Below are 14,553 nucleotides of genomic sequence, written 5' to 3' on the forward strand. Positions count from 1 at the left end.
TAATGAATAATTTAGCTCCAAATACATTCCGACACAGTGACACCCAGATAAAGTAAGTGAAGTATGGAGTGAGGAAGGAGGAAGACAGAGTAAAGTTGGAGTAAAGGTGAAAAGAGATGGAAATGGAACGTTGGAAGAGAAGAGAGGAAACAGATAAAGGGGAGTATATAGTAATACTCCACCAAAAAATCTCTTTTGAGTTTTACACATGGCGTTTGGGCATCCCCATCTTGTTTTTTTGCTAACTGGATGTGGCAATTTTTGACGAGAGTGTGGAGCTGGCGAGGATGACATAGCCAAGCCAGTATTGTTTATGGTTGCAATGGCGCTGCGCTAAGCTAAACACTAAAGAGGGAAAGTTGACGATTTTCAACCATTCTGAAGCGAGTCATCCAACGGGAGATTTACTGGCGGGTAAACGCGGACCTCTGGGTACTGGAGACATTCATCTGCATGTACGGCAGAACAGAAAATCTGCAAACTTTCTCTTGAGTTAAAAGCTAACAGTAGCCAGCCAGCTTGGTTGGCATAAAACTAAACAAGACATTTTTCAGTGACCTTCATTTTTCAATTAACTTTGAAAAACGTAGCTAAAGGCACCAAAATGTAGGAAATGACATCTACCACGTTAAAAAGTTTGAGGGAAGTAGATTGTTACCCGCACATTTTCAGTGCTTCCCACGCCCATGGAAATATCTATCATTTGGGTATTGGGTGAGCTTTTACGTCCAGCGCAAATTGTCTAATTCTGATAAGAGTTTTGGAAATGTTACTACAGATTGGACGAAAGGATTTTAGCGATTGTAAAAAAACTACGAATTTAAGAGCTGGATTGAAATTATGGAAGCGCTATCTAACAACCATCCATTCATCATCTGCAAGCATGCTTCATAAACATAAGCTATAGGCCACGCTCTGAGCTGTAAGAGCAGCACCATTACCACAGAGTCCATTGATTATCCAGTGATAATGCAGGCCTGTAGGCTTGTATAAATCTATAAGTAGAGTAGTATTCTCTGATGGCTAAATCATAACTCAGTGGGCAGGCAGTGGAGGGGAGTGTGTCTGGCTATAAAACCTGACAGTGGACATGGACGTAAAATGCCTGAGAGTGAAATTATGTTAAGCTGTGACAAACGTCTGTCGGCTCATATTAGCTTTAACATTTCAGCACAGCTACAACTGTACCAGTCAAAGATATCTGATTCACATAGATCACATAAGGACTGTCTTACCTCTAAGAGAGGATACATATTTTTTTAAATACAATTTCATTTATAGTTATTTTTAAAATTGTATTTATAGTATCAAATCATAACGAGTTATCTCAAGACCCTTTACAGATAGAGTAGGTCTAGACCACAGTAGTAGTTCATGGCGTTGCAGGGTGTAGCAGGGTGCCGAGCAAGACTGCAACCATGATTTAGGTGCCACTCTAATCCAAGAAAAACTGCGAGGTGATAAAACATTAGGACTCCGGGGAATAAGCTCCCCAGAGCTAAGTTAGTAACAAGCATTACTGGGACATGGATGCACACAGATGGAGAGAGAGAGGAGAGAGGAGCTCAGTGTGTCAAAGGAAGTACCCCAGCAGTCTAAAACTATGACAGCATAACTAAGAGCTGGTGCAAGGCAAACCTGAGCCAGCTCTATAAGGGTTGGTAGATGAATCTGATGACTATGAAGAGAAGCAGAGAAGAGAAGGGGTGCCGTGTCTGGAGATATAGACCCTCCCCCACCGTGTATAAAGTGTATAAAACCATTCAAAAGCTGCTGGAGAAAAGATGCAGATGAAGACTGTTTGAAGTTAACTTTTTGAAGAAATTGGTTCACTGAGCAGCAACATTATATTTGGACTAATACAATTTAAATGTATTTAATGAGTTACAATAGTATGAATGTGTACGGTGCTTTGATATATAGTGGATACAACATTTTTTTCCACCCTTAGGAAAGATTTGCAGATTTTTAAAATGTAAAAACATAAATAACAACGTAAATGTCCGACTTGTTCAAAGCCGTTGGAAGTAGGGGTGCGGGGAGTGTGGCAGCACCCCCTATCGACAGCACCAAACTTTTTTTCAATTTTTTTTTAGGAAGAATTTACTTTAATTTCTGCATTTAATTTCATATTTCCTTACAACATAAATAATATATGCTGTCATAGCCTAATGATGTGATTGTCAGATTGTCTCGACATGTGCACATGCACTTTTTTTTATTAATATAAAGGGTTTTGTTAAGTTTTCATGGTTGATATGAGCAGAGCTTTCCATAAGCGTCGGCTGCCGGCCAAACAGCCTCATTTAAGTCTAGCCGCTACATGACTGCATTAAGATTTTAATCTAATAAAAAACTTTTGATGAACAAGTTGCAATTCACTATTCATGAACATTTTACAACCACTATAGCTCCCGCTTCAAACCAGTGTTAGTGACGAGATATGAGCCTGTCTGTCTGTCTGTCCCGTTCTCAGCTGAGACGCTGCTTGTCCTGCAGAGCAAAGAGCGGAAAATCGTCTTCAGTGTTTCGATTAGCAAAATAATTGACAAAACACGTTTAGAATTGCATTGATTGACAGGGAACGTCCTCATTACACAAAATGCTGTATTTTCCGTATAGGCTACAGTACAACACGAAATGATAACTCGAGGCCACACAAAAATATTTTCACTATCTATGATAGTTCCAGGGCTCCGTAAAGACGCACTGCAAACACATTTAAACATGCAATGTTGTCAAAATCCTGTTTTATAAATAAAAAATGATGTCATAGAACTCTCTGCAGTAGCTTAATATGAGTGCATTTATGTTTCTAGTAATATAAAAGCCTCTATTAACCATCAATCATGTCTTGTTAAACCTCACATTGAAAGAGTCAATAACCAAATAATAAATAAGGTGTATTCTAAGTTTTGATCTGCCAGGAATAGTTGTGGCTTTTAAAAGCTATTTACATACAGACTGTGATGGCTAAAACACACAAAGCTTAAATCTTCTTTACAATAATTCACTACACTACATTGACAATCAGGTATCTGCAAACTCATTAAAATATGCAATGATTAAGATGAGTGTATATGATGAAATAGCATCATTTGTACGTGCCAGAGGCCACCAAATTCGAGCTTTTACCACCAAAAAATTCTCCAGGGGGGGCATGCCCCCCGGACCACCCCTACACCCCCCGCCCCCAACGACAGACCCACAAATATATTTACAGTACCCCTCCCACATTATAGTTCCAACGTCCCTGGACTTCTTCCATCTTTGTGATCTTCCAGCAAACAAAAATCCAGGAAAAATGCTTAAATTATTATTGTTGAATAAAATAAACACCCTGATTGCTTTGTGGAAGCACCTTTTGCATTTATAACAGCAGCAAGTCTTTATGAATAAGTGATGTAAGTATATATTTTTTTGTGATTTAACTTCTAAAGCATATTTTGTTGCACTGTGTACCTACACTGAAAAAATTGAATCATTGACTTTAATTAAATTTATTATGTCAACAGGTTCCACGTATTTTTATTCGGTTAGTTAAAAGCAAAAATATTAAGGTAATTTAATTTAACTAAATTATGTTACAGTAACAATGATTGTAAATTCAGCTAATTACACTTACGTTAATTACGTTTTACTTCTGATCAACAAGAGATATTTAAGCTTAACCAAATTAAGTCAGTTACGTTATATTAACCTAAATAATATATGTACAGGCTACATATTTTACATTTGTCAATTAAGCATATATCTTATTTGTAGTCATTAAATAATACATTTAATTTCAGTTAATGAAAACATTAGGTTTTCATCTACTATAAGTTTTATTATTTACTTTGACATAATTTAAGTTTGTCAACAGGTTCCACACAAATGAATTTGGTACACCCAACATAGTTTTCTTATTTCCTTTATTCACCAACACAGCAGTGATTCAGTAACATTTTGGTGCAATTCTGTACACTACAGTAACATTGTATACAATAAAGTAACATTTAAATGCATGTACACATTTGTAACATGGAATTACAGCTGCAAATCAATTGACTGATAGCAAATTAATAAATTCACACTTTTTAATAAATAACACTTTATGGTTTAATAAATAATTAATACTTTTTACAATTTTCAAATTTGTTTACAACAAAATAATAGTCTCTCCATCTAACAGCCTTTCCACTGGAAACTTTATTTTAGATGTTAACACTTTAACAAACATCCACTCTCTGTTAAAGTAGTATTTCTTTAACGGGTATATGAAAGATGGTCTGATGATTGAACTTCCTTGCAGTTGTTTTTGATGCAGCTTAGTGTTAAAACATCCACAAAATATCCATAGTTATATATCAACCGTTTTTGCGCAGCATGGTCTCTCAATTCTACATCACTTCTCTAGTAGTGCCACTCAACTACCACTTTTCATGTATGGTAAAAGTTTTTCAAAAGTTTGCAAAACAATTGGTTGTTTTCCTCAAGTAAGTTTCTCTGCTCTATTTTCAAACAGGTAATAATTTTATTCAGTTTCGGCCCAAAATATTTCTCCTGTTCTATGGAACATTCAGCATCCACATAAGTGATTGTCTCATTCGTACAGTTAGTTCTTGAGCAGCTGTACCTTGGTTGAAAGTCTGCAAGCATCCATTTGAAGGAAGAGCTTTTGAAGTACTTCAAAGAAGGCTTTCAGTCCGTTAGGATAACTGAGGGCACATGCAGAGGCAAAGTCTCCCAAGTCGTGCAGAACTTCAACACCCTCAATCACAATTCCAACAACGGCTGGAGGAGTGGTGGTATCACCTCCCTTAACATTGATGCTGTAGATACCAAAGGTGACTTCTCAAGCTCCCTGTCAACAGCTGTAGCATCGGCTTCCTTTACAGAGGAGAAAGAGCAAGGAGAAAAACAATTATATTAGAAAATGTTTTTTTATGCAATTCAGATTACCTGTATATAATAATTTTAATAGCATCACCCAACAGTATGTGTATAAATAAGATGAAGTAATGCTGGGTGACTGTAACAAACTAGAGATCATTTTTATCATTTACATTTAATAAACACTGACTAAGCACTTTATTTGGTAGGGCAATCTAATGCAATCCAACAGCTCTGCTATAGATTCTCTTTAACTATACTTAGATATTTTCATCTTCATTGTTTTTGTTTACATTGTGTTCCTAATATTCTCATGTAGGTAGACAATACTAAAACATTTGTACATTAAAACTGTACACCACCAACCTCACTAATTAACTGGAAGTAAAATTATCACCTTACTGTTAATGTCCGAAAAAAACTCTAGATGTACAAGTTTAAAACAATAATGCATACACAAACCCACATTTCTATAAACATGTTAATTGGATGACATCTCAAAACAAGGTTACCACCACTTTGTAGAAGTGTGTCCACATTTAACAGGGAAGGGAAAGAAAAAAACAGTAAAGAATCTTGTTTGTTTTAAATCTCTTTCACGTACGAAAACTGAAGTTTTTGTCCCTTACCTTCTCACAACACTCACTAATAGATAAACCCGAAAACCGGCCTCAATTGTTTGTGTGATCAGTGCTGTATGTTGAGAAGCAAACTTTTTCTCATTCCAAATTTCAATACATTTGATCCCTAAACACAGCTACAGTGACTGATCTGTGTTTATATTCAGAGGTGGCTGCAAATAAAAAATGTGAAAGAAGCACAAGAGTTGCTGTTCAGGCAACTATCAAAACCCACCTTTATAGCCTACTCTTAAGGGTGCATTCACAGATACTGTCTAGTCAGTCAGATTCACTAGTCAACATCAACTTATAATTCCATAATATTTTCTACCAACAGCAAAACATACCTGTGTCATTGGGGCCATAATGATCCTGATTTTGCTCCCTGCAGAGCCGCCTTTGTTCTTCAACACTTTCATGAGCTGCTCAGTGCGTTGGTCAAGTTGTGTAAGGAACTTTGAGAGAGGGGAGTAGTAGTAGTAAGACAAATTCTGCCTCCATCTGAAAACATGTCCACAAACACAAATTATATTAATGGTACCTACTACTAAAACAGTCAACATTCATTATTTTAGTAATAACTCATAAAAAAGGTTTTTCTATGTTCTGCCATAACGTACCACATGCAAGCTCCGCAGTCCAGCTATAACACATCAATAAGGAGGGAGCTGACAAAGGCTATCCCAGCCAGGATCTGAAATTCAACATATTAACAGAAGCCATCAACTACTGAAATGCATTACTTGCATTTAAGAGAGTTCTATACCTTAAAATAAATAAAAAAAATATATTCAGAACAAGATAATGAAGCTGTCATCTAATAAATGTTCCTAAAAATATGCAAAACCCGATTTTGCAGTAATTAGGTAGCTAGTTATAATCTTACCTTTTATGAGTAGGTCTTATCCAGACAGGAGCACAAATCATCAACGAAGCAATTGTTCAGGATCTGAAATGTTGCAACATAATGATTACTAAAAGAGACAAATAAATGTATAAAGATGTTAACAGATCAATTATTGGGACACATTTTACATGGTTCTTAAAGCAACACTATGCAACTTTTAGCTGCAGCTGTAGTTCCAATGAGACAACCTGTAGGGGGACCGAAGCGGCTGGTAGCGCGAGCTGTAGTTACATAGTGTTGCTGAGCTACAATATGACAAAAATGTCCTTAAAGCCTGCTTTTACATCATTCCCTAGCATGACTTTCACACACTCAACCCAATTAAAAAAATAATGAAAAAATAACTAATGATTTGGCTGGGGGGGCTATATATTTTATACTCTAAATAAATGTGCAAAGTAAACTTCCAAATTCACCACAAATAAGTGGATGGGTCAGCTCCACAAATGGGCACCTTTTCTATTGTTTATCTGTATTAGCTAAATGCAGAAAGTTTAGCGCGCAGCGAGCATGACACAGCCACAACATTCACTTCAGGCTCAGAGGCTAACGTTAGTAGCAGCGTGCTGCTTGTGGTGTTGTGGCCTGCCGGATTACCTGTTCTAATAAACCGCGAAAGCGCCGCGGCCACACCACTGTGGAAGCGACCCCGAACGTCATTTTTCTGGTTGTTCACCCTCTCCCTCTGCTCCACTCGAGCTGACCGGAGCTAACCACTAATCTGAGCTAATTACATTGGGCCACCAGCACTAAATTCAAGTTTAGAAACACTACAACACACGTTAGATATAGCTAAGCAGCGCCCTGCTGGATAAACAGAAAACCGACCTGGGTCATACAGCTAACGTTAGCTAGCTAGCTAGCTAAGTCTGCTAGCGAACATGTCGAAGACCCACCTGATTTTACAGCAGTTTGCATCACAAACACAAAGTACAATCATGCTCAACATGAAAATATTACACAACAGGTTCGAATGAAAGAAAATGTCCTCCTACCTTTTAAAAAATAAGACACCAAACACCAACTGCAACTTTTCCGTTACCGAAATTAACCGAAGGAGGGTCAGGCGGGGTCAGGTCAGGAGTTCAAAGCTATACGCATGCGCAGTCTGACGCATCTCAGTCTTCTTCTCCTTTTTTGGTTTAAATACAGCTGGTGTTTTATACTGCCGTCTTCAGGATGTAACAAGTATTGCAATCCTAATTCACTTTAATTAAATGTTTTGGGATTTATCAACACATTAATATTTTTTACAGGTAACAATAGACACAATTACATGGACTTTACCCGAAAATAACATTTTAACCTAACAAAGACATGTATTTTAAGTAAACTGAACATTAAACAACTATTTAAAGTGCACAACCCCCCTGATTCAATTTTTTGAGTGTATAAGGCATGTCACAACTTGTTGAAATATGTAAATGTAGATTGTACTAATTGTTTGCATTAATCTCCGTTCCAGGACCACATACCCTCATCTATCTATAAATTGCAGGAACGTCTGTCTGTGTGGTATGCGCATATCTCTCGAACCGTCCGATGGATTTCAAACTTGACTGGTGTCTTTCTACGGGCACGTGTAAGTGCAGTGCCAAGTTTGACGTTGTTTGGATTAGAAATGCAAAAGATATTGTTAAATATATAGGTAAAAGAAGCACACATTGGCTTTTGCTGCTTTAGCTGCTGGCCACTCCCCCTCTCACCCTGAGGACCAGAGACAGAGAGCAGCGGAGCTTTGGCAGCTAAAATGTGACATACATCTCAGACCCACAAAAATGTGCAAAGTTGCACTACTTTGGACTGTCTTTGCCAAAAGCACAACCAGCTACAGACAACAAGTGCAGACAGAGCGTGATGCAGGATGTCTATCTTATAAAGTGAGACGTATTTGTTTGGGGGGAAGGTAACCTGCACATCACACGCAGACGCCACATGCGGAACGCTTTAGAACAGCGGGGGGGACTCTTTTCCTGTTATTGTATTAAATTGCTGTGAGCTGGCAGAACATAACGTAATCTTGGAGATTATTCCTTCAGAGCGCTGTGCAATGCGAGAAAATCTCAGAGTTGAACCAGGCAGACACATCAGTTTTCATCAGACTCACCCTGGGTCGGGTTAATTAAGTCTACTGCTAACTTACAACACTAATAACATTACCGTCGCCAAAATACTCCCGCAAATCAAATCCATACTTCCGTACCGTCAAGCCACTAAACCTGTATGGAAATGAACACCTCTGCTGAAATGTTAAATTTGTTAACGATCATACGACACAACGTCCCTCTCTCTCTCCCTCTCTCTCTCTCGCTCTCTCTCCCTCTCTCTCTCTCTCTCTCTCTCTCGCTCTCTGCGCACGTGCACACACATGGTCCGGTTCTGATGGTTGATGAATGCAGATAGGTGCTGATTAGCTCTCATAATGGGGCAGTTGGGTAGCATACTGCCATGAGTCCATGACGCTAATGTCTGATTACTCCACATTTTCATTGTGATATTTAGTGATTACATTCTGAATCTGCAGCGTTCTCTGTCAGGTAAATATAGTAGTACAATGTCTTCCTCTGATGTAAAAGTAGCCTACACTGTAAGTCAGTAGTAGGCTATACAGTGGAGTTGCATATTAAGTGGTTCTGTAAGTAATTTTGGGGTACAATTTGGTTTTGAAGAATTCTACAAGCAGCAATACCACAGGCCAAGCAATCGGCCCATTCCAAACAGGCACATTTTCAACGGGCACTGCACTAGTTTCAATAAATAACTGAAAAAAAAACATCTCGTCTGGAATGCATTGTAACCGATGCCCTCTTGTGGCCAGAACCTTTTATGAACCAGTCAAATTATACAGTCCTTCCCATTCACCGAAACAGGTTTGTCTGTCAGCAGGATGACAGAAAAACTACTGGCCCAATTTTCACGAGACGTATTGGATGGGTGTAGCATAGCCCATGGAAGAACCCAGTACATTTTGGAGTAGATCCGAATCACGGGGCAGATAGACAGATATTTTTTTACTTTGGTTTATTTAGCGAGGACGTTTGTGCTGTTTTCATTAGGTGTCGGAAAAAACGACTAAACATACATAGATACCCCCCCCACACACACACACACACACACACACCCTTGTTTCTGTGAAGTCTTACCAAGTTTCATAAAATCAATACGTAGCCAGATCAAGTGTGCTTCATAAAGCCCTAATTACTCCTGAGTGGGTGAGTGTTCCAAGTAAGTGGCTGTAAAAGATTTTTGTCAACTGATGACTGATTTTCCACTTGGGTGCCAGCATTACAGTCGGACTTGTTCCTTCCTATTATTCAATAACAAGGCCTCTGCCGTTTTTATTTGATCTTAGCAACTTCTTACGGTTTGGATTATTAGTTCTTTAGTCGAGTCTCACCAGAAGAAGAACACAGCTGTAGGCAGTGTTACTTTGTGTTGAAATATTGGCTTTGTGTGCACTACAGGACCTTCTTAGCTTGTAGAAAAATTCAAACGTGGTTTCACAAGTGTGGTAGATAAGGCTTACTTCAGCAAGGTCACCAAGCTATCAGTATGATTTATGTGGAAACTGAGCTGCTCCCACCAGTTATGTAGCGGTAAGTAAAAAGATGGCTTAACTACTGTATATGAAATCCTATACCTGAGGTCAACAATTAGCAACAGAATAAGTAAAAACATCTGCAGAATAAAACTCATTAGCATTTCATTTCCATATATTACATAGTTGTGATTATTATATTCTACTTAGAGTTAAATTGATTTATTATGGTTTTATCTTGTGCATATAGTAGAGTAGAATTGTTCCAAAAACAAGACACAGGAATATCTGCAGTTTCAAGCATTTATTTTAAAACAAGAGCTTGCTGTTTTCTCAGTTAGGTTGATAAAGTCACAGGCAAAAACTGTAAGATCAATTTTGATTCAATTGATGTCAATTGGAAGGGATGTTTTTTTTTGTGCGTGCTGCCGGTTTGTCTGTCTGTCAGCACTGTATGCACTTTCATCTACCCTAATCCCTTATGCAACTTTTTAACTTAAATCTATTTATTTATTTTAACCTGGCATGGCTGTTTGTGTTTTTAATGATGCGTTATGCAGTCAATGCGGAGCTGCTAAACTGCTTTTCGTTGTCTGTAAAGCAATGACAAATAAACTATTCTATTCTAGAGATGGGATTCCTATGTTTATGACTTACAAGTGCTCAAGTTGACGGACAACTCAAAATGGTTGTATGATTGCAGAGTTGGATGTTAGAAATACTGTGCACTGACCTTATAACACTATATCCCATTAAATGTTCTTGAATGATGGGTTGCAGCTGACGTGAGCTGTCCAGTTTGTTTGGTTTTCAGGCACTTCCGTATAATTAAGCGGCAAGATATGTCTCCGTTTTCAGTAATAATAACAATTTTTTTTTGGCCATTTCCGCCCTTTAATGGATAGGACAGTTAGATATGAAAGGGGAGAGAGAGGGGGAAGATATGCAGGAAAATCGTCACAGGTCGGACGCAAAACTTCAAATTCCGTTCAGTGCCAATGTTTTGAGATCTCACAATCTACTATACGCTATATGGTTCAGGTCAGTAAAAAATCGGGATTAAAGCAACATGTCTAAGGTTGGCGCGGGGCAGCTATAACACTTGGTTATGGTTATGTATGGGGTATGGGGTTGTCCTTTAATAACATACTGTCCTCACCCAAAAAATGACCATAAAGGGTTGATTGTTGATTGATTCAAAGTGCAAAACCTGTAATTGGCACAGTCTGAGCCTTAGCACTGCAGGTAAGCTCTCCTCTTTTGCGAGAACTCTGCAAAACATGGAGGCAGTTCAAGCAAGATAGAGAGGAGTAGGAGGACGAGGACAATAACAAAGAAAAGGACCAGGCAACAGACTTCAACATATTTCGGACGACATTGGGGCCACTTTGGCGGAGCATGTCATAAATCATTGCCTGACGATAAGCGAGGCTATGCAGAGAGGCCAGCCCAACCTGAGATACTAGCATCCATAATACGGACATTTAGACTGCAGCACAGGTATGTCTTAAACTTCCTGCACTAGACTGTACCTATGTTATTGTTGCGCTTCATTCTGCATCACAGTATGTACAATCTACAATATTAGGTATAAGCTCCTCAGTGAACAAAAAAATCGGTTTAGTGTACATGTAATAAAGTTTTGATGCATGTGTGTGTACAGTATGACATTGCAGTATTTAAACAAGCACCTACTCTATTGAAATCTCATGTTCTGGTGCGGCGAGAGCACCTGTCTGTCCTGTAGCATATAGTTTTGAATGAATGTGTCTGACCCAACCCAACCCTCACCCCCATCCTCGTGTGAAAATGTAGACATTGTAGTCCTGTGTTTTAAGTAAATCACACCATATTCAGGGTACAGCAATGTAGGCATTTTCTGTTATAGAGAGTCCAGGGGCCTTGTGTATAAACGTTGCGTACGCACGACAAGGTTGTGTACGCTGGTTGTCAAAAAATGACCTTGCTGTGAGAATGTGTGGGTCGCCATGCAAACTCTGAAGCAGACAACGCCATCTACTTCAGTTACCGTCTATGACGCTGTCTTTGAAAAAAACATAATTATATCCACTGATACACTGCTAAAGTTTGATCAGATGTGGATAATGTTTCACATAACCCTAACCCTAAGGCCAAAACCCAAAGAGGAAATGCTATTAACTGTTTAATTCGTAGGCTACTTAATAACTTCTCTTAAACATGATGGCGTCAAATGCCCTCAGGAAATACAGTCAGTCACCCTTTGTATAGTGCGCACCAGGCTTATTTCCAACAATTTAAATACTCACTGTGCAACAAAGAGATCGACACAGAAAAAAGCAACTGTTTCCTGTGAGTCTGTACAGTTGCTGAGGCTCACAGACATCCATGACGCACAGGACACGAGACGCACAGATCCATCTCCCCACGCAGAAACATAGTGACGGGTGGGCAAACTCATGCGTAATAGATCCCGTGGATGATGTGTAAGTAAATGAACAAGGTGTAGGAAATGAACCCGACCCGGGCCACCAAATACTGGGCCGAATACAGCAGCTTATGGCCGTTTGGATGTCATGAACAGTATGGCAGGAGACTTGGCATATACGTTTTAACCAGTTATTTTAATGATTTGATTTTGTTATTTTGAACATTGTTCATTTTTCTTAAGTCTCGCCAAGCGTCCGTATTTTACGTGATGGAAGAGAATGTGTTGTCAGGCGCGTCACGTTGGGTGAATGGTGCCTGTAGTGCAAAGTGCTTTGAGTGGTGGCTAAGACTAGAAAAGCGCTACATAAATACAGTCTATTTGACATCAAAACACAGAACAATAACTGAGGGATTCAAATTAATCACATTTAATGAATATGCAATCAATTAAACTGCATCATACCCATCAGATTACAAGTAGATGACAATGACAGCATCTTTACAAGAAGCTCATTTTCAAACAGGTGCAAGCATCACCTTACATACTAATAATATTTTACTTCAGTATGCTGTTTAAAATGTCTTTTCAGGGTCTTGACTCCAGCCCCTCCCCTCTGTGAAGCGGCTGCTGGCTCGTTTTCATGGCTGTCGGCATCATTTGCTTTTCCCTTCATCTTATTTATGTATTCTGGTTAATTGTCTCTGTTTATATTCTGCAATGCGTTGCCCTTTTTTTTTTATTCTGCCCACACTCCTTTGCTATTCCTGCCTCTTTTCAACTTGTCAACTTGTTCCATCAAATCAAAAAGCATCCCTCCCTCTCTTCTTCTCTCATCCTCCTTCCTCTCACTCTCTCTTCTCTCACGCTCTCTGAAAACAAATTGTATTCTATAAATGTTAATTAGCATGCCATGGTCTAGGGGATAAGAGTAATGGTGTACATGGGGCGCTGGTGGAGAAGAATTCATTACCACCCGAGACACCTGCCTGATTATAAACAAGCAGCAAACACTGATAATGCTGCTGTTTTGCCTGTCTCACTAATGGAGAAGTTTACAAATGGACTTTTAAAGGATAGGAAGAAAACGTATCACAAACAGAAAAGTTTATAAGCACAATATTTCTGTGGTTATTATGAGGGCTGTCGCATCGATTCAAATATTTAATCACAATTAATCGCATGATTGGTCATAGTTAACTCATGATTAATTGCAAATTAATTACACATTTTTGGAATACGATCTCGTATTTTCCAAAAATAGTTCACCAAAACGTGTTTCTGAAAACACTTTACGTGAGAAATAGGCCATGCATTTACTGCATCTCTCTCTATTTCAGATCGACAAAGGTCAGTTTCAAAGATATCCGTCAGCTTTTGAGAGGCGCAGAGTCGGCTGCTCCTCATTTGCATACAATTATCTGGATTCAACTTTATGCAAATGAGGAGAGGGCGCCTCGATGTACCACTTCTCCAAATTCCCTGCGACACTACCAGAATGCATTGCACGGCTGCTCCCGTAGAAATGAATGGGAAGCGGGGAAATGACGCTGACAATGGACACACACCTTTAAGCTCTGAAGCTGTACAGGGTGTGGCCCTGCCTCTTCAGAACGTACACCACATCCACGGCGCTCACCGTCTTCCTCTTGGCGTGCTCGGTGTTAGCTGACGGATCATGTTCTCCAGGAACACCTTCAGCACACCGCGGATCTCCTCGTAGATCAGACCGGAGATGTGCTTCACTCTGCCGCGGCTAGCCAGACGGCCGATTGCGGGTTTGGTGATCCCCTGGGTGTTATCACGGAGAACTTTACACTTTCTGCTAGCCATCCACAATGTTACTGCTGCATCGTTTCCTGATTTCCCAAACTATGGAGCAGCCTGGGCCCAAATAACCGAATGCACGTGTGTTAATTGTGCATAAAAAAGAAATGAGTGCCATTAACTCGTTATTATCGCGTTAATTTTGACCTAGTTATTGTACATCACTGTTTGAGTCGATGATCCAAATAGTTGTTAAACTGTTTTCTAATTCAAGCTTATTGAAGACAATAGAAAGTAATTTAAAACATAAGTAAAACTGCACTTTAAAGGTGCTCTAAGCGATGTCACGAGTTTTTTAGGCTACAGCATTTTTTGTCACATACAGCAAACATCTCACTATCCGCTAGCTGCCTGTCCCCTGAACTGTAAAAAGACGCGG

The 14,553-nt window shown here is 39.1% G+C and overlaps 1 protein-coding gene and 1 long non-coding RNA gene across 2 annotated transcripts in view; both read right to left on the reverse strand.

Annotated features, from left to right (window-relative positions):
- Nucleotides 1–14,230, reverse strand: part of LOC118494281 (histone H4-like) — a 33,590-nt gene extending 19,360 nt beyond the window's left edge. The window contains exon 1 of the mRNA XM_035997787.1: nucleotides 13,987–14,230. Within this exon, the coding sequence (XP_035853680.1) occupies nucleotides 13,987–14,180 (194 nt within the window). The 5' untranslated portion in view covers nucleotides 14,181–14,230. The remainder of the gene's footprint in view (nucleotides 1–13,986) is intronic.
- On the reverse strand, nucleotides 5,945–6,511 carry LOC116067476. Its single transcript, XR_004109223.1, has 3 exons — nucleotides 6,382–6,511; nucleotides 6,116–6,189; nucleotides 5,945–5,996 (listed from the first exon to the last, which is right to left on the reverse strand). It is a non-coding gene; the product is annotated as an uncharacterized LOC116067476 (long non-coding RNA).
- Nucleotides 14,231–14,553: the final 323 nt, after the last annotated feature.

The sequence above is a fragment of the Sander lucioperca genome, chromosome 22, assembly GCF_008315115.2.
Source record: "Sander lucioperca isolate FBNREF2018 chromosome 22, SLUC_FBN_1.2, whole genome shotgun sequence".
Lineage (NCBI taxonomy): Eukaryota > Metazoa > Chordata > Actinopteri > Perciformes > Percidae > Sander > Sander lucioperca.